We start from the raw sequence: 25,752 nt of genomic DNA, 5'->3' as shown, positions 1-25,752 counted from the left end.
AAAAATTGATAAAGATAGATAGATCCGTTGTCTCCATTGTCTTCACAAACGGGTTTATACAATACGGGCTGTTCGGTAAAGGTGTTTCGGGCACGTTTAAACAAACGTGGCAAGCATGTAAAACTTTCTGGAGAAAAATATAGAAACACTCGATGTTATCTACAGGTTAAATATCATTTGTTCCACAAAAACTACGTGCAGGGTGAAATACCGCTGGGTTGGAATTTGAAGTCGTGTGAGCGCGAGTTCAAGACACCTACTTCCACTACAGAGAACCCCTTTACTACTTGTAAATAACATTACAAATTTTCTTTAAGACCTGTGAATGGACTGTTTTCATCTCTTCTAAACATTTGTTAATGAAGTTCGGCTGGTCTTAGTAAAACAAAACCAACCATTTAACGTAGCCTTCACTCGGGAGCTGATTGGACATCTCGCGCGAGTTTCTTTGTTATTCAAATCGTAAGCTTAAACGCTTGTCTCAGTTTGCTTTTCGTACGAGTAATAAATTAATAACGCCAAAAAAACGAACCTCAATCGTTGCAAATTTGCTCTAATGCGAAGTACTTCGAGATTTTCTCAACTCTACCAAGCCACAGATATTGGACTAGTATTGGTTTTAGATTTTTGCGTATAAAAACACTTTCGGGGGTAGTCACATTCTGACTGTTGCTACTCGATGATCACTGTACTCTGTTTGTGAGTCGTGAGTAAATTCATCGAAAAAAAACAGCTTGAAATGAATAAGTTAACAGTGTGAAATTCCATTTCCGAGCGACTAAACATGGCCGAGGAACTGCAGCGAGTCGATTCTAATCTCAAGCCGAGCGAACTGAAGGCGGCATTCAAGCGAAGCCGAGATATCGATGCTCTGTTGGACGAGGAAAGAGAATTGAAAGAGAAAGAAGTGCAGCTGTTGATTTTGGGTAAGAATACCGCAGGGCTTACAAATTCCTGGGTTGCCATTTCGGCCTTGTAAAGAGCGGGTTGAATATTTTATTTCTAGCATTTTTTCAACCTTACAATTCTCGCTCGTATTTTGCCAAACCAGCGAATCAAAACACGTTCGCCGCCACTACTAATAAGCCATGAATTGACCGCGTTGGAAAGTAAAAATCAAAAAACTTTCGGTGTACATTTGCTAACATATTCTTAATTTTTCTTTATGTTTTTAAGTAAACAACAACCCAAAAATTTCTCGATAGCAAACAGAACCCTCTCGTATAATCAAGTTCGCCGCCGAAAGATAGTCCATAAATTCGCAATCTAAGATATATATATATGAAAAACTTGATGGCATTAGGGTGATAGTGTTTTATCGTCGCAGATGCAGATATTGTAATTAAGACTTCTAACTTCGCTTAATATTATGCCTTACGAAATGTTCTTCAGGCGCTTGGAAAAGAAAGAAGCGAATACAAAAGCACTTTACCTTCTAGACAAACAAACGACATTTGAGGAAATGGATTAAATATTGGACCAACATACGTAAATTTGAACTCTTCAAACTTACGTACGTCCTGAAAATTCAAATTTTCCCTATGTTATGAAATGTGAATTAAAACGTGACCGCCAAAATATTCACATACCTGTAATTCGTGCGAATTGTACTGCCCTGTTGATTAATTGATCGTTTTCTTTTTAATAAACAAGAATTCGTACTTGGTTTTTTAAGATTAACATTTTGAGACAGCTTGGCGAATTCGATGTGAAATTATTAATCATGGCGAAAACCACAAAAGACATCTGACTTTACAGCCAAGAAGAAAAATATGAATAAATATTTCATCAAGAACGATTAAAAATAGATTATAAAATGCACTGAATATTTTCATCGTCTTTTGTTGAAAGTAATTACAAAATTGTAAACACTGAAGTTATTCACTGAGTTTAATACATTTAATTTATTGACTGCTGAGAAACTGAAAGTCAATTTCCCTTGAGAAGCCTTAAACATATGGTTCATTATAATTTCACTATTATTTTTGACAACAAAGAAAATTACAGATGTTCATACATAAACATGTCGATGGATTTGCATGATAGGTCTATATGCCAGTCTTGATTCTTTCTTCCAAACCCCTGCCCCTCCCCCCCCCGCCCCCGCTCCCCCGCCCCCCACCCCTTCAACTCCCGCCGCTCTTTGTTTTCTGTCCGAATCAGGCTTTCCAAGAGGAACGAGGTTTGGGAAAGGAAACAAAAAGTAATGGCCGTTCCTAGTTTTACGTACTTCCGCTATTACATCATACAGCTATCTAAGTACCACCTTAATTCTATGTCAATTCCCACTGCACCTGAAGAAGGCTGGTTTGGCCAGCCGAAATATAGTGCTCCGTTTTAAAACTTATCTACGTTGTATCGGTCTTGCCTCTATGTTTATATTCTCTATCGTCGCCTTCATTTATTTACTTTGAAATTTGTTCGTCTTTTAGTGCGTTCCCTATACGTTCTCTTTTAACTTTGGCAGTTTGCGAGTTTTTTTTTTTTTTTTTTCCCTTCATTGTTGCACATGATCGATTTCTGCTGTCTAATTTTGTGGCATTCCTCTGTTTAGGGTTGTTTGTTTCATTTATATTTTTCCTTTTTTTTAGGATCGGGTTGTTCTGGGAAAACAACTTTTCTCAAACAGCTGCAAATTCTATACGGTGAAGGTTACACGGAAAAAGAACGGAGAGAGTTCAAGCCGGTTATATACGGAAATGTCCGAAGAGCAATGATCCGAATTCTCGAAGCAATGGAAGAAATAGGGCTCACTTTTGAAATCGAAGAGTTAAACACCAAGGTAATACAGATTTGTGGGAGATAACCTGCAAAACAGAGGGGTTTTTAGGGGTTTTCAGGCGAGCGGAGGCAAGTGCGAGGCGGACACCAAGGGGTTTCCGAAGGGTGCGCAAAACGCGCGAGAGAAGGAACCCAAATTCTTCCTTTAGCGCCTTCCCTCTTGCGTGTGTATCGTCTCTAACTTCTCACGCTCGCCTCCCATGTGCCTTTGCTCGCCTGAAAGCACATAGTGACGCTTGTTGAAAGCAATATAGGAAACACTTGGGGCCTTTTTGTTAACGAGTCTTCACCCGGATCGGGAGGGCTCGTATGAGCTTCGGCGGCGTCCGAAGTGTGGTGTTTCTGGGCAAGACACTATTTTTAATTGCATCTCTCTCAAACAAGGGATTTATACGGCTACCGGTGAATGGTCATGGAAACCTAGTTGGAGTATCAATTTCTTTAGCTCTGGATCTTTGCTCCTGCAAAATGTGTCAAAAACAAGGCAATTCAAAACATGCGTCAAAGATACTCTGTTCCACACAGTTGTACAATGTTCGCGCATGTGTGAACGTTGAAACCAGAAAGAGGCAGTGACATGTATAGTCTGAATTTCAGCCTTCTCTTCCCTTTACCCCAAGGGGGGCGCGGGAGAGAGACGTCACGGGTTTATTACGAATCAACTTAACGGCCTGCTCCCAGTTGGCTTGTTAGCTCAATTGATAGAGCGCTGCACTAGTATCGCAGAGGTCAGTGGTTCGAATCCCGTACAGGCCTAATTTTTTTCAGGTCTAATTTTCGCTATTGCATAAATAGCGCTCTCTACTGCGAGGATCGTGCATCATACGTATCTACAACCGCAGTTCAAAATATATGAACTTCATATATTCATTGTATCTGATTTATCATCATGGGTTTATTACGAATCAACTTAACGTCCTGCTCCCATTTGGCTTGTTAGCTCAATTGGTACAGCACTACACTAGTATCGCAGAGGTCAGTGGTTCGAATCGCGTACAGGCCTGATTTTTTTCAGGTCTGATTTTCGCTATCGCATAAATAGCGCTATCTACTGCGAAGGATCGTGCATCATACGTATTTAATACCGCAGTTCAAAATATATGATCTTCATATATTCATTGTATCTGATTTATCAAAACAGTAGTATAATTCAAAACATTTTCGTTCACTCACCCAGGATCTCCATCAGGAGCTACTTGAGCATGCCGACTCAGAAGACAGTGAAAATAACAACTTTTCGCTCACAGACAGAGTTCTGCTGTTGACAAAATTCTGGAACGACTCCTCAGTAAAGACGTGCTTTGATCAAAGAAATTTGTTTTACATCGACGATTCCGCTAAATAGTAAGTAAAATTGACTTTTTATGTGTGTTAGAAATATTGGGTCATCCACTTCATTTACCATTGATTATTTTACGAGAAAACTGACCGAACTAGTCTTGACGCACGCTTTTAGTGCGTTTTTGGTGCGTTCACAGCCTCTCTTTGTACGATCACCGCATGATCTTCGCGCGACTGAGAGGCATAATTTTCGCGTAGTATCCTTCTACAGTTTTCTTTATGAGAAAAGATTTCAGATAAATGAAAATGGGTTTCTTGACGCTGTTTTCGTAATGTAGAATTAAAATATTGAGTAGTAAGTAATAACTGGTATACTGAGCAATCAGATAACAATTTGGTGCTATCATACGCTCTCGATCCCCCCTAGCTAAACAGGCATCTTTAGTACTCTACTGTAGTCATACAGTAGAGTCAAGTAGAATACCTTAGCAGGGGCGGATCCAGGAATTTTTGATTGGGGGTGTCCAAACTTTGGTTCAGGAAGGACTGTTGGACTCTAGAGGCAAATTACTTCTCCCCCACACCCCCTCCCACCAGTCGCGGTTGCACGTTAAAATTCTTACCGTTTACCTGGATTCATTAAAAAAAATCAGCCAGTTAAAAAGTGATATACGATCCTGTCGATGCAAGAATTTCAGTCTCAAAGTTGTAAGCGTCAGGTCTGATAGGGGGGGGGTTCGGACCCCCCGGACCCTCCCCCTGAATCCGCCACTGCCTAGCTGTTACAATGAGAGATGTAGCCTAGGTCTGGGCCCTCATTATTAGAGTTCTGCATGAGCTTGTCTTCGCCCGCGGGAAAGTATGATTCCTTGAGCAATTCGAGCTAAGAGAGGTCTGACTGGATCTAGCACCTACTATTAGTGCAAGTCCCCGGAAAACCTTTCCTCGACTTTTCTCAAATCTTCCTGCGCACGGATAAATGCGCGTCCTGCATTGCTAATAAAATGAAGGCGTGCTCGCAGGCTATAAAAGTTGTGATTGTGATTTACAAGCCACTTATAGCCTGCGTAACCGGCCACTTATTGCAAACAAAGCATCAGCCATGAGTGTGCAATGCTCGATGCGGATAGATACTCCGGAAGTTTTTGTGTTTTTTTCTTTTAATCAGCTTTTTCGAGAATCTCGAGAGACTGTCGGATCCCGATTATATCCCAACACACGAGGATATTCTCCACGCAAGGCAACAAACTCAAGGTGTTCAAGAAAGAAAAATTTCAGTTAACAGTTACCATTACAGGTAAGGTGGTAAATATATTAACGATACTCAGATTAATTGTATGAAAGCGATCCTTGCAGTAATGAACAATCCTTATTTAGTGGTGAGACGATTAGATTAGTTTTTGGAAAAGACATTACGAGGTTTATTCCTTAACCCCGAAGAGTGACTACTACCTATACCTGGTATCTCCTTACAATATCGATCACACCTAAAGTTCACAAGAATAAAAGGAATTATCATAATTTATTACACGACTCGGGCAGTCAGAGGGCCAATAACTAAAATCAACCAATCAAAATGCTCTATTGCCGGTCCAATATTCTCTAAGTATTGGACCGGGCACTGTCCCGAATGGTCCCGAATGATACCACACTTGTGTCCCTTTGAACTTCAGTCGTTTAATAAATCCCTTATTAACCAAGCTTGCTCGGGAAAGTTCTGGAAGAATATCGGCCCTCGGTCTTTTTTGTACTGTCAAGACCTCGGGCCGATATTCTCCCAGTACGGCCCTCGCGCTTGGTTAATAAGACATGTATAGCTCTTGATTGTTACATGAATTTACCTTGTCATTACCTTAAGAAATGTATAGAGAAGAAGAACAGTATAGAGAATATGTAAACTGATGTTAATTAAGGTGTAAAGGCTACGTTAATTTCGCTTCCCAACGCCCTTAGGAGCTATTTCCAAACCAGTGGCAGATTTAGGGGAGCGGCTTAGGGAGGGAGGGGGGGGGGGGGAGCGGGTCTCCGGCTTATTTTGGGTCAAGAATAAAATCGCAGGAGGAAGAAAAGCCGGCAGGTGTACACGCACAAATAAACCGCCTCTCCCCCCACACACCCACCCCCCCCCCCCTTAGCTCAAAGTCTGGATCCGCCACTGCAAACCTCAATTGATTTCGTCGCTTTCAGCTTATTGTTATCTTGCTTCTTGTTGATAGAGTTATAGATGTGGGAGGACAAAAAAATCAACGCAAAAAGTGGATTCATTTCTTTGAAGGTGTAACAGCCGTTGTATTCTTCGTGTCATTGAGCAGTTATGACGAATTTGTAGAAGAGGACGAAAATTCGGTGAGTCGCCCAGCTATTGTTCAGTTTTTTCGAAAGATTCCCGAAGTTGCATATCTTGAAAAAAAAAAAAAAAAAAAAAAGAACACCTCATCAAGATTCCAGAATCCTTTGAATGTCTTCATTTCGAGAACGAGAAAAACTAGCTGGAGAAATATCCAACAAAGCTGCTACTGGTTAAGATATAGGAATAGAACTCTCTGTGTTTTATTCATAATTTACCCTTGTTAAGGCCTTAACCATTTAATTCAACATAAATTTCCATTTTTATTTTCGTTCTTTACTGGGTCGCAGAACGCTATGCAGGACAGCCTGGAGTTATTTGAAGAAATCAGTCATAATGCTTTCCTTGAGAAGACGGAATTTATTCTCTTCCTTAACAAGCATGACTTATTCGTGGAGAAATTGAGGACTTCAAATCTGTCTGCGTGCTTTCCCGACTACGACGGTAAGTGGACATGTTCAGAGCTAAGATTGGGCGCTACAATGAGCGAATCACTGAGAAAACCATCCTCGGAGACCCAGGGGCAGTGGGTCGATTTCAAGTTAGGGCATGAAGAGCCCCTGGGGACATCGTCTTACAAGACTAGTTCCAAACGGTCGCAGTCGTTCTGCCCTCTGATTGGTGCCAGAAAATCTTTGTGTTTTTCTGCCCAATCAGTGTGAAGTGTACTTTAGAATCCTTTCGTGTGTTGTAACACGGACAAATACTAATAGCTCAGTTGCTCGCTATGTTTGTTTGGACCGTGCGACGGAGATTTGCTTGAGGTGAAAAGTTTCAGTCTCAGCACACTATGTAAGAGAAATCGATCAGATTGTCCGCGAAAATCTTACCGGAAATTAAACTGAATACTTTCGCAGGTATCACTAGAGAACGTGTTTTAAAGTTTGCGAAGTTTGTATACAACACGATGGTTGCAGTCATTGATATGTCGCTTTAAACGTTAAACGAGATTTGAGCTTAAATCTTTTCTAGAATTTTTCCATAATTTGCTGTGACTGAAACTTTGCCAATCCCGTGAAGTTATTTCGTCGCACGGGCCACGCAGGTATGTCGAGCAACTGGTACTTGCGCAACTTTCTGTGCGTGCCAAAATCTAATCTCATCTTCGCTTGAAAAAAAAAAGAAAAACAAAGCGTGGAAACTTTTGCTTATTAGATGTGGGTAGATGATCCTGTACTATTAAGCTGACATTTACAAAAAAGCTAACCCGCCCTTTCCATGCATTATTTCTTGGTCTTTGATTTTGCTTTTCCCATTGAAAGCAGCATCGGATCGATTCCCAATGATCAAAGGTATTTAACTTGGTCTTCAATAATCGACAGAAGAGGTGAAATGACAATGACCAAGGGAATAGAAGAGAATCTGTGGCCTTCCTAGCTCAAGAATTTCAACACTATAGGCAGCAGTTGAAAGATTAAACTCTTTCCAAACCCCTTCGGTAACTGCCCGAAAAAACCTCTCCTTCCCACGATGTTCTCGTTAATAAGTTTTTGTTCAGATTTTAATTAGCTAACCGAAAACACAGCTAAGCTTTCTTGAAGCGCTTGCTGGAGGTCGTCCACGAACTTAAGCCGTATTGTGAACGACTTTACTGCAAAGCGAAGATTAGATTTTGGCGCGCACAGAAAGCAGAATGCTACGTAGGCGAAAGCGCCAGTTGCTCGACATACCTGCGTGGCCCGTGCGACGAAATAACTTCACGGGATTGGCAAAGTTTCAGTCACAGCAAATTATGGAAAAAGTCTAGAAAAGATTTAAGGTCAAATCTCGTTTAACGTTTAAAGCGACATATCAATGACTGCAACCATCGTGTTGTATACAAACTTCGCAAACTTTAAAACACGTTCTCTAGTGATACCTGCGAAAGTATTCAGTTTAATTTCCGGTAAGATTTTCGCGGACAATCTGATCGATTTCTCTTACATAGTGTGCTGAGACTGAAACTTTTCACCTCAAGCAAATCTCCGTCGCACGGTCCAAACAAACATAGCGAGCAACTGAGCTACCAGTATGTGTCCGTGTTACAACACACGAAAGGATTCTAAAGTACACTTCACTCTGATTGGGCAGAAAAACACAAAGATTTTCTGGCACCAATCAGATGGCAGAACGACTGCGACCGTTTGGAACTAGTCTTGTAAGACAATGTCCCCAGGGGCTCTTCATGCCCTAACTTGAAATCGACTCAGCCCCTTGTTTTCCGAGGATGTGAGAAACCTTGCTTCTTTCAAGAGGGAAGCTTACCGTTGCGCCCGCGCGCAATTCCTTGATATTCTCCCGGGCAAGCACATGTTATTGCTTTTCTGGCAAAACTCTCGACCACGTACCTTGAGATTTTGTCTCTGTTATCCTGTGGATCAGGTACCGGAGGCTCTGATCGGAGATAAAATATTTCCTGATATTTGATCGGCTAGTGCTTTTGCAATCCGTTGTGCTGATCACAACGACAGTGGCTTAACAGCGAGACTGTTAAAGCTTTACTTTCAGTATAAGTGTAACAGTATCAGTGGGCTCACGAATCCTTCGCCCTTTACAATTCTGGCGAGAGTGGGGCTTTGTAGGCTTTGTTCCGGCCTGAGACCTACAACCTTACTCTTTAAAATACCAGTTTTGGATCAAAAACTTCTTCTTTTATTTACTACGGATAAAAGTCAACACCGCATTATTCTTCTTCCCTCTTTTCCATTCCTCTCCTCCAACCCATTTCAAGGAAAAGCGCTCACTATGGGCGGATCCCCCTAGAAAGGTTCGTGACATTGTCACCCGTGGGGAAGAGCCCCCTATTCCGCCTTACCCTGTTAATTATCCCTTAGAAAGAAGACGAGTAGGTTGGTTCTGGTGTCATACCCAGACCTCGAGCGGTTGAGTTATAGTAAACGGTAGGATGTGGGTAAAAGATTAAATAGGCTGATTCCTCCTCGCACTATTTTTGGAGGATGAGCGGTTAAAAAAGATCATTTCATTTCCGAAGAAAATAGTTTCTGCATGGCAGCATATTGATACCTAATTTCCTTATTTGCAGGAGGTCCAGACCCTGAGAAAGGTCTCAATTACATCCGGGAGTTATTTTTGTCAAAGAAACCCGCTGACAAGGACATGTATTTGCACGTGACGTGCGCTACAGACACTGACCTAATGAAAGCGGTGTTGAAAGATGTGTTTGAAATTTTAGTCGACATAAACCTAAAGAAACTCTCCACACTTTAACTAAGAGGTAGTTTGAAAAGGCAGGCTTCGATGTGTGAAATCTGTCGCCAACTGTAGACCCAATCTTAGTCACTTTAGAGTAAATGTAACGTTTCTTAATAGCAGACCTTTCCATTTTTAAAATCCGCTAATTACCAGAATTTTCTTCCCCCCCAAATCAGCGAAAATGTGCGACGGCGAGGCTAACCATCAACTTGAACTAAAGTAAACTTATTTTGAAATAACTGTGAAAAGTCAGATTGCAACAGACAAGTTCCTGCTTATGGAAAACGGACCAAAACTAATACAACTGCTACTCGTAAAAAGGATAGCTAACATTCGCTCAAGATCAGAATTGCTTGTGATTTGAAACGTTTTATAAAAGTTATGATTAAATTAAGGTTTAAATCTTTCTTGAAATGAGACTTGTCTTGTTTTTCTCACAATGATTGTACACTGCGAACAACACGGCTACAGTGAGTTGGTTAGGAGCGTTGAATATAATATCGTGGAAGACTAACCTCTGGCTCTTTATGATCGTTCCTCCTTTTGTACTCGGTTTGCAACGAGTGATCCACCTCCAATCTCCCTGAAAGCCAGGTGATCCCCCAAAATCTTACGACCACCCCCCCCCTTCCGTGGCGTTAAATAATTGCTGGTCGCCTTTTAAGAGAGACATTTGAAAGTAAGAGTGGTTGCTCAAGCGATTCTCCCATTGAAGCTCTTAGTTTGACGACTCAACAGGAAAGAGCGCAGAAGGATGAGGGGGGGGGGGGTTGAGCGGAGAAGGATGGGGGGTGGGGGGAAGAGAGCAGTGCTTCCTCGACCTCTCCAGCTCTACTTTACAAAGAATGACGGAGGGCAGTGTATCTGAGGGCTCATTAAAAAGCCCTGAAATCAATACGACAATGGTGGAGGTTCTGAATGAAATTGTAGAACGAACCAACTTGAATAAGGACTTGCCACGACAGAGACAACGAATTCCACAACACAAATCATACAGGCACCAATTTTTTTCGACGACTTTAAAACAATGTCGTACGATTCAAAATATCGCTGAGTACACACAAACAAAAATCATCGTTAAGGTCAAGACCGCTAAACATAACAGTAACTCTTTATTCTTTGATGCCTCGTTACTTTCGTTTTTCACGCTCGTTCTCGGAACAGTTCAGCGTACAGTTATGCCACAGGCGTAAGGCTTTGTCGTATCCTAAAGCCCCTTAGAATGTGTCCAATATATTATTGCCATCAGTGAAATTTCCAACGCCACGATCACGGCTCCAATTCTCATCTGGGACGACCACGCCCTCTTCCTGCGGGTGCAGGGGGACCATCACCACCTGACTTGGGGTTTTTCACTGTTTCGTCCACAGACAGGATTAAACAGGCTGCCTCCGTTGCGGCCGTGATGGCGTTGATTTTCACTATGGCCGGCTCCCAGACACAGGCATCGAAGTTATCGGCAATGTCTTCGTTGTTTATGTCCACACCATACCACATGCCACCTAAATTAAGAAGGGAAAAGATACGAATATAAAAAGGTCCTGCAGATGAAAAAAATGTCGGGTAGCGATAAATGGAATTTCCTTCTTTTTCCTGCGAGTCGAAACTAAGACCTCTGAGAAAGTATTTGGAAGCTGACTTTATCTTTCGAGATGATGTCATAACTAGTACTCTTCAAGCACAATCTTCCCTAAAGTTTCTCATACCCAGTTCTCACGCATTGTGTTCAAAACTCAAAATCTTTTAGAATCGTTTTCATTTTCTGCACTTAAGATTTTGAGTAAAATCGCAAGTCTTGAGTAGAATAACGGGTGTCGAGAATTTGCGTCAACATCAAAAGTTCAAAATCGCCCATATGTGATGGTATCCATCCATGGTACTTGTACATAAATTCAGCTACCTAAAACCCGGCCCAGTCGTTAATCAACCATAACAGCTTTAAAAAAAGGCCTCGGTGTGAATTCCTCGGGGGGGGGGGGGGGGGGGTTTCAATCATTTTCCCACTAACACAAACACAAGGGCGTCCTCGCAGAGTAAACAGAGGGCGGTCAGCGGTCTTACAAGCGGCGGTAAACTGCCAGTAACTGGGTTTTAATTTAACACTTGTTTCACTGCCATCCCTACAGTTTTATGCCCCATACCAACCCTGTATTGATATGCAGTCCCTTTGTTATTCGTTAAGAGCCTGGAAATACTTGCATTATAGGTTTCATGCAACATACAGGCCATAATTGATCAAAGGGCGAATACAGCTATCAGCGGAGTAAAATTGTTCATAAAACGTACCGCGCTATCCAGTGAATAAGATTAATTCCGTGGATAGACTACCCCAGCCTGCGAATAATCGAAACCTGCTGTCGATCTTCTGGTTCTTACCTTGAAAGTGTTTCTGTCGCAATTTATTCAAGATATTGGTCGCATCAAATCCTGCATTGTCGCACAGTTGTCTGGGAATGATCTCCAGGGCTCTGGCCATGGATCCAATCAGAAGCTGTTCCTTTCCCGCTATCGATCGAGAAAAATCTCTCAGGTATTTGCTTAGTTCCATTTCGATGGCACCCCCGCCTGCCACAACTGCATCATTTTTGATCGCTCGTCTTACGATCATGATAGCATCATGCAGGGATCTTTCCGTTTCTTCGATGAATTGTTCGGCTCCACCACGCAGAATGACAGTGCATGTCTTGGCCTCGGGACAACCAGTAAAGATGTTATACCTGAAGCAGGAGCAGAAATTGATACCATCAACCTCTGAAAAGTGATAACCCTCCAGAAATAACTAGATAACCACTTCATAAAGGCTGACTACCTGATTTTGAAACAAAATGACACATTATTGCTTACCTCTCTCCACCAATCTGTTCTTCTTCAAACAATTCGCACACGCCTAAAACGTCATCCGTCATGTTATTAACTGTTGTTTGGATGGCACCGCCACAAGCCTTCATGGTTCTCCTCAAGTCTTCTTCCACAACGCGACCAGCACAAAACATGTCCCTAAAAACAAACCAATCCACAGTGCCTTCATGCTAGACCCTCTCCCAATTTGATTGTACCTCTAAACGGCAACTTTAATCATAATTAATGCAAGGTTAAAAAAAAAAAAGGGAAATATCAGCAGATATTTCCCACTTTCCTTTTGACAGTGAATCCTTTGCAAATAGTATTTTTAAGAGAAAAATGGTTCAAGTTCCAATGAGACACTCAGGGTTCGTACACTTTTTCAGGCCAAAGATTCAAGGACTTTTCAAGGACTTTCCAGGACCCTACTTAGAAATTTCAAGGACTTTTTGTAATGACAATTTTACCTCAAAACCAAGAAAAATGTTTCTGTTAACATCTATGTTTTGGGTTTACCGAAGGTGCAAAGCAAAAGCAGATATTTTTCGATGTTGTTCAATAAAAAATCAAGAACTTTCAAGGACCCAAAACGAAATTCAAGTACTTTCAAGACCTTGAAATCGGCCTCCTGAAATTGAAGGGTTTTTAAGACGCGTACGAACCCTGGACACTTTCCTGGCGTGAAAGCATCACAATTGTCTGGTAAATGTGATATATTTAAGACAAGAAGGAAGGATAATAACAGACTTGTACCATACTTTACTTCCAAAAACTCCTTAAAATAAATGCCCCCTGCTGGGTGAAGCTTTTGTTAAGGGGCAGCATGCAATGGTCTTTGTGCCTCTACTGACTGAAATGAAACCTTTGAGTCCTAAGAGTGTGATCAATACTAATTTCTCCTTACAATATCACCCCTGAATCAAACAGTAAGGTCACGAGAATAAAGGAAATGATCACCAACTAAATAAGTTCTTGATTGTTGAACAATGTCTCCCTGACAACACCTTAGGAAACATATAGGGAATCGTATGGAGAATATGCATATTAACATTAAAATGGGTTAATTGAGTGCGGTATATATTTGAGGGCTGCATTTCAGAGAGGAAATATGATAAAAGAAAGTCTAACCTATCAGCAAAATATTGTGTAGCAACATCTCCGATGGGTAGCTTTGAGAGAACAACCTTGGCACCACTCTTAACTATCTTGTCCAGTTTGTCATATAGGATCTCCCACTCTGCATCGACAATCTGCTGATACTCCTGTGGAAGAGAGAAAACCATTAAAACCATAGTAAGCCTCGTGTAATTATTATAATTGTGTACAGTTATTAGAAGGGGAGCACACTTTAATATACAGAGCTGTGCATTAAGTAAGTGCTTTCTAATACCATCATAATGATAAAAAAGAAAATAGGTTAATCTTCATTTGAGTACTGATAATTAATTAATAAGGACTATACAAGGTGTTGGTGCTCCTCAACATAATGCCCGCATCACACCTTATGTTCTGTCTTTCTACCTTCACGTTGTCAAGTCTAATCTCTGCATTTTCCTTCTCTGCCTTTAGTTCAAGCTCTATGTTTAGCATTGCGATCTTGGGATTCTTGTACTTTTTGGGTTGCATTTCAAATCCAGCATAGGAAAATGTCTTCTTGAAGGCCACACCAGCGATGAGCCGTGAATCCTCTAGGGCTCCACCTTTAACCTTCTTTATGCCAATCATGTTCAGTGGAAGAAGATCGTCTAGAAGCATTACAGCATCCACAACCATCTTGGAGAAGAAGTCTTTATGGGCAGCTACGAGTTTGGAATTTAGTGAAGTAGCTGCACATCTTTCCAACAATACTCGCATTTCTCTACAAGATCACAAAGTTCACCATGACTTTAATAAAATCTGCACTAGTGATGACAATTAGGAAAATCGTTGACCAAGGAATTGGGATACAACATGTTATCTTTCAGATCTAGGTTGTCTATTACACTATAAAACAGTTAAAATATAAAAAAGTATAAGTTAAAGATTGTGTAAAAGGAATTATTTAAATGATAAAATAATTAACTTTTTAAGAAGGTGAAACTGTCAATGACTTATTTTACTTACTTGGGGTCATCTTTTTTTATTTTAACTGCAATCTCTTTAATTTTACTAATGGCCTGAAAACCAATATAAAGAGAAAAATCAAAACTTTTACATTTACAAAAAATTCAACCATGCAGAGGTTTAAACTGCAAAAGGGTAAAAAAAATCCTTCATTTAGATACATAGGGTGGCGCTTCATTTCAAAAATATCAGTTTTACACACCAAATTTGCAGCCTTCCTAAAACTCTTCACAGCAACCTGTGCATGGACTCCTTCTTCTATAAACGGTTTGACTTGCTTTAGAAATTCACTGGCAAGAAGAGTGACAGTTGTCGTTCCATCACCAACCTACAAATTGATTGCACAGATCAACTTTACAGCTTTTCAGTTAACAAGTGAATTTTCCAAGTTATTTGAGGAAATTTTTTTTTTGAGATGGACACATTATCCACTCCATTTCCTTACATCTCTTGTTTCTCCCATTATAAACCCTAAATGTTCTCAAGGTTTTATTTCTGCATGGGCTGTATTACTGTACTTAATATTTTAGATAAGATTTGCCCCCATAGGAGGTAGTAGCCATAAAATCAACCAATTTTAGGCATTTCAAATATGTAAGTACACTGAAAATTTATTAGCCGTGAGAATATCTCTAGAGTTGATAAGTCTGCAGTGTGATGACACCTCATGAAATAATGATAGAAATGGCAACATTGGTAGTACAGAGAAAGATTTTTGAAATATCGCCAGACACAAAAAAATGGGTAAAAGCCAATCAGAGAAAGACCTTGAGTTCCTTTAGCAGGGAAAATTGAAGCCCAATATACAAATGATCCAGAAGACAAATAAGTGCAAATAACAGGATTTTTCAACAAGGGAGGGGTGGGTTGGGGTGGGTCAGAGCATACGGTGTGTAACAATTTGTGTAACATGAACGGATGCCCCCTCTTTGTAAACGCAAGTGTGCAACGTTAATCATTGTCTGTCTAACTCAACTTACAAATGCACTTAAAGAAGTACACTACAGAAATCTAAAATTCGAATAAATTTTACACACCTCAGCGTCTTGCGACTTTGAAATATCCACGAGAGTTTTTGCTGCAGGATGAACAACGTCTAAAAGGCTTATAATTGTTGCACCATCGTTGGATATCGTGGCTTTCCCTACACCGAGATCAATAATAAAAGAGAGGTAAAATGAAGTACTGTAATTTCTTCATAAATGTACATGTGTTCTCAAAAGGACGAGAGTGTGGTGTACTGCACACAGGCCTACGTACCTTGACCATTTACGATCAGTTTGTCCATTCCTCTTGGACCCAAAGTTGTCCTAACTGCATCAGCGATAAACTGACAAGCGTTAATGTTGCTGATGAGTTGAGGAACACCTTGCGAGGCGTCTGTCCCCTCCTTGAGCAAAATTATACCCGGTTGCTGTCAAAATAATACACGACAAACATGTGAGCGGAATAATTTTGGTTTAGTGCGTCGCATCTAAGTAAAATGTTCATGAAGTGAGAGAGGCATCTTTGTGCTTCTCGTGTCAAAAGTGTAATCCTCCTATTTAGCTTAACTGTTCTAGATGAAGAAAGATTTTAATGGGTATCTCACCATCATGATTTCTTGTCAGGCGATGGCTCCCAAACAGCTGCGCAGATATATTAATTTTGTTTGAAATTTAGCGCATAAGGAGTCAACAAACCCGCTGATCGCACGGCTCATTTGCTAAAAATCCCTTCCTCTTATATACACAATGTCCTGTTCATTTGATCAACCGCAGGTAATCTTGCGTGAGTGAAGACAGACGTGGCGCTTCCTCAGTTAGCCGGTGTTTTGGTTATTGATGAACATTTTATTTTTTAAGCAAATCATGGTCTCGATCAATTTTTGTTGGGAGTCATGAAGGAGGCATGGTGTGATTATTCACTCAGACTCGTAAATAACTGTAGTTATTGCGGCAATCTTTCTGTAATATCCCCGATTAAGACAGAAAATACAGAATGGTCGGTCGGTAAGTTAATTTCTTGTACCTCTTGCTACAATATGTTATTACAGAATCTTATCGATAACAATATCCATGTAAGGGAAGTTCGGTGATGTGATTCAGCCATGTATGAGGTTAGAGGGTTAGAGAGGATGTGGTTTCCACAATGGATAATTTCATATCCTGTCTGGCGCGAAGTCCGATCCGCTTATATATATATATATATAGATATATATATATATATATATATATATATATATATATTTGATTGATAAAAAAATTTTAGACAAACATTTGAGTGTAGCGTGCATTCGGTATTGAGATAGCGTTTATTTAACCACACACGATCACTCAGACTTTTTTTTATTAAAAATAGTATACGAAATTTCAATTCGTAATATATCGTGATGTTATTGAAGACCTCCATACTTGTGTAAAAAATAATACAAAACAGAAAGCAAGGTAACTACTTAAATTACTTGAAGAAATCCTATGTTGGGTTATTGTATGAATTAAATTTCGATGTAGATGAGATCATTGTAATGATGAATTGAAAAATTTTAAAACTTGAGAGAAAATCAACCAAGAAGATTTTTTCTTTCTTTGGGTGTTTTAGGAACACATTAGAAAAATCAATGAGGTCCTCTCTCAGGTGCTCAATAATCTAGAAATTTGTTGAAGCTTCAAATTGATTGGCCCATAATGTTTGTGATGGTGCTGCATCATCGGGAAGGGGTTTAACAAGATGTTTTGGTATTATTAACATAATATAAATTGGCCTCTGTAAAGAGTTTGTAAAAGCTGATGTTTTAAACTCAGCGTTTCGACAGAGCTAATGACAAAGGGTTAGAGCTGGAAACCATAGTTTTAGAGACTGTTTGCATTGGCCAATTTACAATATCAACTCCTTTGATAAAACTAAATTAACTTGTAATTACAGAAACAGTTCTGATACAATGTATATATGAAGTTCATATATTTTGAACTGCAGTATTAAATACGTATGATGCACGGGTTTATCATCATGGGTTTATTACAAATCAACTTAACGGCCTGTTCCCAGTTGGCTTGTTAGCTCAATTGGTAGAGTGCTGCACTAGTATCGCAGAGGTCAGTGGTTCGAATCCCGTACAAGCATGATTTTTTTCAGGTCTGATTTTCGCTATTGCATAAATAGTGCTCTCAACTGCGAGGATCGTGCATCATACGTATCTAATACCGCAGTTCAAAATATATGAACTTCATATATACATTGTATCTGATTTATCATCATGGGTTTCTTACGAATCAACTTAATGGCCTGTTCCCAGTTGGCTTGATAGCTCAATTGATAGAGCGCTGCACTAGTATCGCAGAGGTCAGTGGTTCGAATCCCTTACAGGCCTGATTTTTTTCAGGTCTGATTTTCGCTATTGCATAAATAGCGCTCTCTACTGCAAGGATCGTGCATCATACGTAGAAACAGTTCTCTTGTCAAGATAACTTTCTATTCAGCTGATAAGATATGAATAAATTGTTTTTTTTTTAATTTTTTAGGATCTCAATACGATGGACGAGTCTTCCTTCTTTTCTTAGACCAGGAATAATTTCTTCCTCCACAGACAGCACATGTTCTTCAACAAGAAGACTATTTTCACATATGAAAGACTCTCTACGAAATTATATTTTTTTAGTATTTATTTTTATCACAATAATTTTACTTGGAGCTCTGTTTCTTGTGGGTAACATGAACTGGTATGGTAACAGAACTAGACGCTTTGCATCAACAGATTTTTATAAACATGGAGCTGATTCTCATTATCATTATGGTATTGTTATTGACTGTGGAAGTAGTGGATCTCGTGTGTTTATTTATTACTGGCCACCGCATAATGGCAATCCAGATGAGTTGTTACAAATTAAACAAATGAAAGATAACAGAGGAAATCCTGTCAGGATGAAAATCAAACCAGGTATAATCTTCGCAGCTGATTCTACAAATAGCATTTGAATTATTACTCCTCCCCTCTCAGGTGTACAGAGAGAGTGGCAAAGGCTTTTCAGTTTTCATGAGGTGTGATTAAAGCCTAAAATGAACTCTTTACACCCTAACGTCAGTATGCATATTCTCCATACTGTTCTCTTAACATTTCCTTAAGTGCTGACAAGGAGAATTTGTTAAATAATCAAAAGCTTCCTTAATTGGTGATCATTTTCTTTATTTTTGTGATCTTAATGTGTGATTCAGGGATGATACTGTAAAGAGGAATGTGTTAAGTACTCCTTATAAATCCACTTGCCAGAAAACAAAAATGTGCTCAAATACAGTTTTTCAGGCAATGTTCCAAGTGTTTAATATGTTATTTCAGGGCTGTGGTCTAGCAGTGCCTGGTGGCCCCCCCCCCCGCGGCACCTTACTTTTGCTCTTGGGAGACTCAGGAATCTTAGTTTTTTAATAAAAAGCATATGCTGGACACTCTGGATTTCACAGTTTCAGAGCACTGGGCTCCTTTCAATTTTTCTTAGAGCACAGCCTTGTATTTATTGGAAATGATCAGGATACATTTAGTAAAACATGATTTGCTGGTACAGATGACCTTCTAACCCCTAAGATCTCATCAGTAATTCTTATGATGTTAGTTTGGAGAATTTTAAAAGTATTGGTTCAACTTATAATCTTCTCCTTGATATTTTTCTTTATAACCCACCCATTAATTTTGGCGTGATTTTATTGGTTTCTTTATGTCATGTGGTGCAAAATCACAGGACAGTTATCATGCAATAACCCCCGTCTGCGTCGATATTTGTCCTCCGATTTTTTCCATGAAAAAGAAACATACTCAACATGAGAGTTTCAACTTTTCTGTTGTCCTATTTACATGAAAGGAAACCAAAGACAAATTTCTCCTTACAATATCAATACTATATCATGCAAACAAGTGATGAGAATAATTAGTAAATAAACCCCTTCGGGTGGCTTGTATACCCGCTGATACCCGATCCTCTTTTTTTTTTTTTGCTTGCTTGCATCAATCACGCGCATTCGCCATCAGATCACCACTGGCTTTTTTACTGTGCTTACGCGCAGTTTAATTGTGATGTGAAAATTAATGGGAGGGTTATAAAATAAATAAACCCCATTCTGGCTCGCTGGTATGTCGGCTGATAATGTCCTTAGCTGAGAGATTGTCCTCAAAATTTCATATTTGCCCTCGAAGCTTCGCTTCTCAGCCAAGTATTCATTTTTCGAACAGTCTCTCAGCCGCGGACATTATCAGCGGGTATACAAGCCACCCGAAGGGGTTTATTTACTAATTATTCTCATCACTTGTTTGCATGATATAGTATTGATATTGTAAGGAGAAATTCTGTCTTGGTCACTCATGGGAGTTGAAGAGTCAAATGTACAGTTACTGTATTTCTTATGGATTCTTTATATCTGTGATTTTAGGGATCTCTAGTCAAGTGAATTGGCCGTCAGAAGCATCATCCTATATTGATCCTCTTCTTTCCTTTGCTGCACAACAAATTCCTGAACACAAGCACAAAGAAACACCTCTTTATATCCTGGCTACTGCTGGCATGCGAATGCTTTCTGTTACTGATCAAGAAGCTATTTTAGATGATTTGAGAGTGGATGTTCCTTTGAAGTACAACTTCCATTTCACGTCATCTCATGTTGAGGTCATCACAGGAAAGCAAGAAGGTACATTTTTAATCCATTGTAATGACATTATTTTTTTGGAAATTTTGTAATTGCTTTGTGTAATTGTCAGATGTACTTTGACAATTTTTTCCTTCGAGGCCTTAAAGAAGTTACCCCAATCAAAAATAAACTTTTCATGGAAAAAACTTATAAAATATGAAAATTCTAATTTGGAAAACATAAAAATAACATTCTGATTTTGAATTGGAGAACTTGTAGTACTTTCAGCTCTATTACCAAACCAAGGTGCACAAAATGAGCAATGAATAATTAGTCATCAATAATCTTTATGGATATTGAAAATGTTTTGAGATAGGGCATACCTTGTTTTCACAGGAATTTATTCATGGATTGGAGTCAACTTTGAGCTGGGAAGATTTGATCATTCACATGATAGTCAAGGTAATTCAAATAACCTAATTTTGTAAGCTTTTAATTTCCATCAAATGAAGTGTTTGGCTTCATGTAGCTGATGAATTAGTGATGATCTTTTAGAAGAACTCAACAATGATACTTTGTAACAAGTGGTTCAAACTACATCCTCTGTAGCATGAAGTGACCCTTCAAAGGGACACCAGTCCATTGTAAGTTAGCCCCTACCCCCCTCGGCATTTTGTCAAGCTTCCCTGACAGTTTGGTAATAGAAAGGCACTGGTTGGGTAAAGTGTTTTGCCCAAGAACACAACACATTGGCTTAGTCAGGTCTTGAAGCAGAACTCTCCAGCAGTACTGTGCTAACTGTTAAAGCATTGCATCTCCCACAATGACCTCATAAGAAACCTTGATAAAGCTAGTCTGCTACAAAGAAATCGAAATTGTCAAAAACAAACTTTTTGTATTTACAAGTTTATTGTTTTCAAAGCAGAGGTGTGTCCATTGAATAACATAACCCTACTTAGGGATGGAGACTGTTTACATATGTATAGGAACCCAGGAAAGATTGAAGATAAAAATAACCATGCCTCAGTAGAAAGGTAACGGGGCTTCCTGGCTTGTGGAATGTCTCTGCATGTCCATTTATAATGAATAACTATGAGCAATTAGGCTCAAGAAACAGACTGAAAATATGAAAGAAGAAATCTGTAGGGTTTCCTAACCAAGAAGCAAACAACTTAGCAATTAACTATGATGTCAAAAGCAAGAATCAATTGTTAAAAACATATTTTGTAAAAATTTGTGATTTTTCTTGGTTGATTTTAATTGCAACAGAGTCACCACCAAACAACAGCGCATCAGAAGTTAACCGTAAAAGCACAGTGGGGTCTCTTGACATGGGTGGAGGCTCTGCACAAATTGCATTTGAAGTTGGGAAGTCTGTAAGTACCTAGAGGATAACATCCTGAGACTTAAAGAAGATGACAGTTATAATGACAATGATAATAAAAAAAATACATGAAGCTGAGATTATTTCAAAGGGAAGTTTTGTAATTCCTTCATCTGTTTACCATATAACAATTTTAAATTTACTTACATGACATAGTCTGGTATACTTTGTAAATAATTGTGGACCCCAAACCCTTCAACTTCCGTGAGTGACCAAGACAGAATTTCTCCTTACAATATCAATACAATATCAAGCAGACAAGTGATGAGAATAAAGAAATATATCAACAAAAGGATTATCAGTTGATATTAGTAAGGAGAAGTACTAATGAGGTTTTAGGAGTGAAAGAGTTAAGCTGATCCAATTGAAGGTGTGAGGTAACGATCTCAGAGTAAAATACTTCTCTTTCTTTTAGGTATGGGTTCCATCGGATTTAAGAGCGCAAGTAAATCTGGGTTGTGACTCACACAAAACTACCCATAATTACCATCTATATGTTGCTACGTTCCTTGGGTTTGGAGGCAATGCGGCCCGAGACAGATACACAAAGTTTGTCATCGCCAAGAATAAAACACTAAACATTGACGAGTAAGTATCCTGGGAGACTAAGTAAAGGGGGATAGGAATGTTTTCATGTTGATCCTCAGTAGCATTTCAAACTAGTGTTATAAACCATAGAGTTCCTGTTGGTAGGCATAAATGTGTTTCGGGTACAATATAGATTCATTTTCACCTAAGTGAAAGGGTTATAGAATGCTCTGAGAAGGACCCAAAACATATTTATGCCCAGAAACCTAAACTGTAGTACTATTATTATGATATTATTAACTGTAGGGCGTTAAGAAAGTAAAAAGGGGGACAACAAAACAGACTGGACAATCACGCGAACATGCAATCGGGGTAATACTGAATAAATGATGTTAAGTGAAAGTTACAATTATAATAGTTTCTGGTGAGTATCGCCACCACTGCTTCTGGCTGAAACGAGTCCATTCCAGGTCCCTAACTTCCCCCGATAGTTTACTTCTTGATAGAGCGCGGCACTTTTTAGACTAAAATTTTCTTGTAATTCCACAACAGAAACCCAAAAAAACTAGTTTATTTCTTTCGATATGCCAAAAAATGGTATAATGTAATTACTTTATAATTATTTAGATACTTGATTATTTTAAGTATATACCACACAGGTGCACAATATTTTTCGCGCGCATTGATTGGTTAGTTCAAAAGTGAACCATGAGTACCACCAGCGAGCAGCCCAAAGAGACAAAATCGCTCGTCAATGATTTAATTCCAACCATTTTCGGTTTCTTGACAGAAATGGACTAATTTTTTCGGTTTCTTTGTGATATATACAAAAACAATTATTCACCTCAGTGTCGGTGAAAGAGATGGACACATACCTCCACTTCGGTGATTAATTGTTGACCAGTCTCTTTGCATACACAACAGATCTGGTGCTTACCTAGATCCATGTTTACCCGCTGAATGCACAGAGCAAGGAACTTACAAGGGAAAGAAATACAACTTTCTTGGAACAGGAGAATATGTCAAATGTAAAGAGCTGATTCTTCCGCTACTCAACCGTACCAGGCCCTGCCCGAAAAAGCCGTGTTCGTTTAACGCGGTCTATCAGCCTCGTATTGATTACGAGACCGTGAAATTTTACGGATTCTCCGAGTACTGGTATTCAATGCATGATGTCTTGAGAATCGGGGGACAGTACAGTGCAAGCAGCATGAAGCAAGCTGTAGAGGTGAGATTTTCGATCCTTAGCAATTTCAAACAGCTTTTGATATTTAGCTGAAAAAAAAGAACAGGCCCGGTTGTTCGAAGGTTAGATAGCGCTTTCCAGTGGATAAATATTTATCCGGTGGATAGCGCAGTATTGATTGATTGATTGATTGATTTATTGAGCTTCGCCTAATTATCTCAGGCAGGGAGACCACTACAGCTCAGCCAGTTATAGTGGATCCCGCGTTAACAATGACAAGGCCACACCACGACAACGGGAACTACGTTCCCTACTCTCTGCGATAATTGTATGGGTTCTTTAACGACCCCTGCTAACCAGTACAGAGAAGATGAAGGAGATAGGGCCTACGGTTCTTCGTTCATATCCTAGAAGACTAGAATCTCCAACCATTTGCAGATATCGTAGCAACGGCAGCACATTCTCCTCAGTTATTTTAAGACCCTGAATGTTGGTCCAGTCTGGGGCTTGAACCCTCGACCTCTCGCACGGCAGTCCGACGCTCTGCAACATAAGCTAACCAGGCGGCCCTTTTGCTATCACTTTTCTACTGGATAGCGCTTTTTCAGTTGGGTTGTCTTATCCGCCCTTTTTACAACTGGGCCCAGTATGTTAGTATAATCATAACAGTTATTACGAAAAGGCTTGTTGACAATTTGACTGACATTTTTTCAATACTATTTCAGGAGTTCTGCAGCACAAGGTGGTCAGTTCTGGTGTCACGTCATTCTAAGGGCCTGTACCCCTTTGCTGATGATCATAGGCTCAAGTAAGACAGTTTATTAGCAACTTTCTGAGTTACCATAGTTGCGCTAGCCTCAATTTCCTTGGTGCTGGGCGGAATTTAATCGAATAAATTTCCATTACCTTATTATTATATAAATATCGTTATTTTCTTTGAACAGTTATATTAATGATGGTGAAATATTTTTTGTATCAGATTTCAGTGTTTCAAAGCAGCTTGGATGACCACAGTTCTTCATGAAGGCTTCAGTTTTCCTCAAAACTACAGCAATTTACGTTCAGCCTTCTACATTCGCGGCAAAGAAGTGCAGTGGACACTCGGCGCCATACTCTATCGAACCAGATTTCTCCCTCTGAGGTAAGGCAATAAATGTCCGCTCGGTGTGATAGTCCGTTAGTTTTCGGCCATTTGGTAGTCTTTCTATTTAAAACGTTTTGCCTTTAGAAGGAGGTCGTTTTGCGATATGTTGGCAAAGCGCCCGGCTGATTTGGGGACAGAGCTCTAACTTTCTTTTATAGTATTTTGTAGTCACTTTCATAAATACAACGCTTTTCCAGGGGTTGTTTTTAAATCGCATTCAAGGTAATATCAAGGGCCATTAAGAACAAATAGGAATATTCGAAGTAACTAATGAGAACTCAAAGTGAACAGACGTGACTCACTACAAGCGCGGGAAAATGCGAGTTACCAAGTCGCGATTGTTTATTAGTTGTTTTTATTTGATTGGTTAGAAAGTGACGCGAATTTTCTTGACCAATCGTCGGTCGCGGTAGAGCGAAACCATAGCAATCTCAAATTGCTCTCGCCACTTATTTGGAAATTTCTTTCGTACGCATTGGTTTCATCTTAGCACCGTTTTCTTTTCAATTTACAGGGAAGTTCAGTTACACTCGCAGTACAAGAGCTCTTACCACGCTTTCTGGAGTTACGCCAGTGACCTTCAGTTTCGTTTCATTCTCCTCGTGTGTAGCATAACAGTCTTAGCCGCTATCTTGCTCTACTGCCGGCGTCTACGGCGCATGAGCAAGAATTCTAGTATCTGGCATTTCGACTCATCGCCTGTACTTTACAAAGTTGATGTGATACCCAGCATAGAGAAGATTCCAATGATATAACAGAAAGTGGACTGGAGTAGAAAGCCATACTAACATTTAGAAAAAATTATGGAAATTTTAGTTCATTGTACAAAGGAATTAAATATAGTTATTTAACTTAAAAAAAAAAATTAAAAAAGAAAGCAGATCAAGTTCTTTGTTTTTTTTCCTTGTAACTGGTTTTTCGACAAAAAGATGTATTGACACAGGTTAAGCTTTCTCTCTTACAGGCCCAGCAACATGCGTACGTTCCTTTCCCCCTCCCACCCTCCCACAGAAAAGGTATTCTTACATACCTAAGTATATATTTCGCTTGAGGTTATATCTACTCCTCTCAAGTCCAGTTTCACGCCCCGTCTGTGTATTTTATTTTTCGTTCTGTGTAAATCCCAAAAGTTTCGTCCACCCTGTATTTCCCTCAGCATTTGCCAGTGAGTTTGGTCTCTTCGTATCTTTGTAATTATTTTTTTCCGTCTCAATTATTAATACATTATTTTGTGAAAGTCGTTTTCCTTCTCAGTAGGAATTTACTTCTTAATCATTTACGTTGTAAGAGTTGGGAAAACCGTCTGTAGAGTAAGGGTGTTTTATTGAAGCGGACCCATGCCTCTTCAGTGGTAATCAGGTATAATAACGCCATCA

At 39.6% G+C, this 25,752-nt stretch overlaps 3 protein-coding genes across 3 annotated transcripts; 2 read left to right on the top strand and 1 right to left on the bottom strand.

The window, feature by feature from the left end:
* Positions 1-485: 485 nt before the first annotated feature.
* On the top strand, positions 486-10,015 carry LOC111327672 (guanine nucleotide-binding protein G(t) subunit alpha-2). Its single transcript, XM_088725173.1, has 7 exons — positions 486-926; positions 2,592-2,782; positions 3,959-4,125; positions 5,231-5,359; positions 6,279-6,408; positions 6,700-6,853; positions 9,432-10,015. The coding sequence occupies exons 1-7, from the start codon at positions 785-787 to the stop codon at positions 9,614-9,616; spliced, it is 1,098 nt and encodes a 365-aa protein (XP_088581299.1). The 5' UTR covers positions 486-784; the 3' UTR covers positions 9,617-10,015.
* A 679-nt stretch (positions 10,016-10,694) lies between these two features.
* On the bottom strand, positions 10,695-16,230 carry LOC111327734 (T-complex protein 1 subunit eta). Its single transcript, XM_022931977.2, has 10 exons — positions 16,137-16,230; positions 15,806-15,959; positions 15,583-15,689; positions 14,748-14,873; positions 14,546-14,598; positions 13,964-14,300; positions 13,571-13,704; positions 12,446-12,598; positions 11,978-12,318; positions 10,695-11,103 (listed from the first exon to the last, which is right to left on the bottom strand). Exons 1-10 carry the CDS (start codon positions 16,140-16,142, stop codon positions 10,886-10,888), a joined length of 1,629 nt encoding a protein of 542 aa, XP_022787712.1. The 5' UTR covers positions 16,143-16,230; the 3' UTR covers positions 10,695-10,885.
* Positions 16,231-16,311: 81 nt separating this feature from the next.
* LOC111327728 (ectonucleoside triphosphate diphosphohydrolase 4) lies at positions 16,312-25,263 on the top strand. The gene is made up of 10 exons (XM_088725164.1): positions 16,312-16,536; positions 18,046-18,461; positions 19,940-20,194; positions 20,531-20,596; positions 21,404-21,510; positions 21,934-22,106; positions 22,971-23,274; positions 23,958-24,040; positions 24,212-24,373; positions 24,891-25,263. Exons 1-10 carry the CDS (start codon positions 16,526-16,528, stop codon positions 25,129-25,131), a joined length of 1,818 nt encoding a protein of 605 aa, XP_088581290.1. The 5' UTR covers positions 16,312-16,525; the 3' UTR covers positions 25,132-25,263.
* The last annotated feature ends 489 nt before the right edge of the window (positions 25,264-25,752 follow it).

This window comes from Stylophora pistillata, chromosome 1, assembly GCF_964205215.1.
Source record: "Stylophora pistillata chromosome 1, jaStyPist1.2, whole genome shotgun sequence".
Lineage (NCBI taxonomy): Eukaryota > Metazoa > Cnidaria > Anthozoa > Scleractinia > Pocilloporidae > Stylophora > Stylophora pistillata.
The sequence above is the reverse complement of the archived record's forward strand: the minus strand, read 5'-3'. Positions and strand labels throughout refer to the sequence as shown.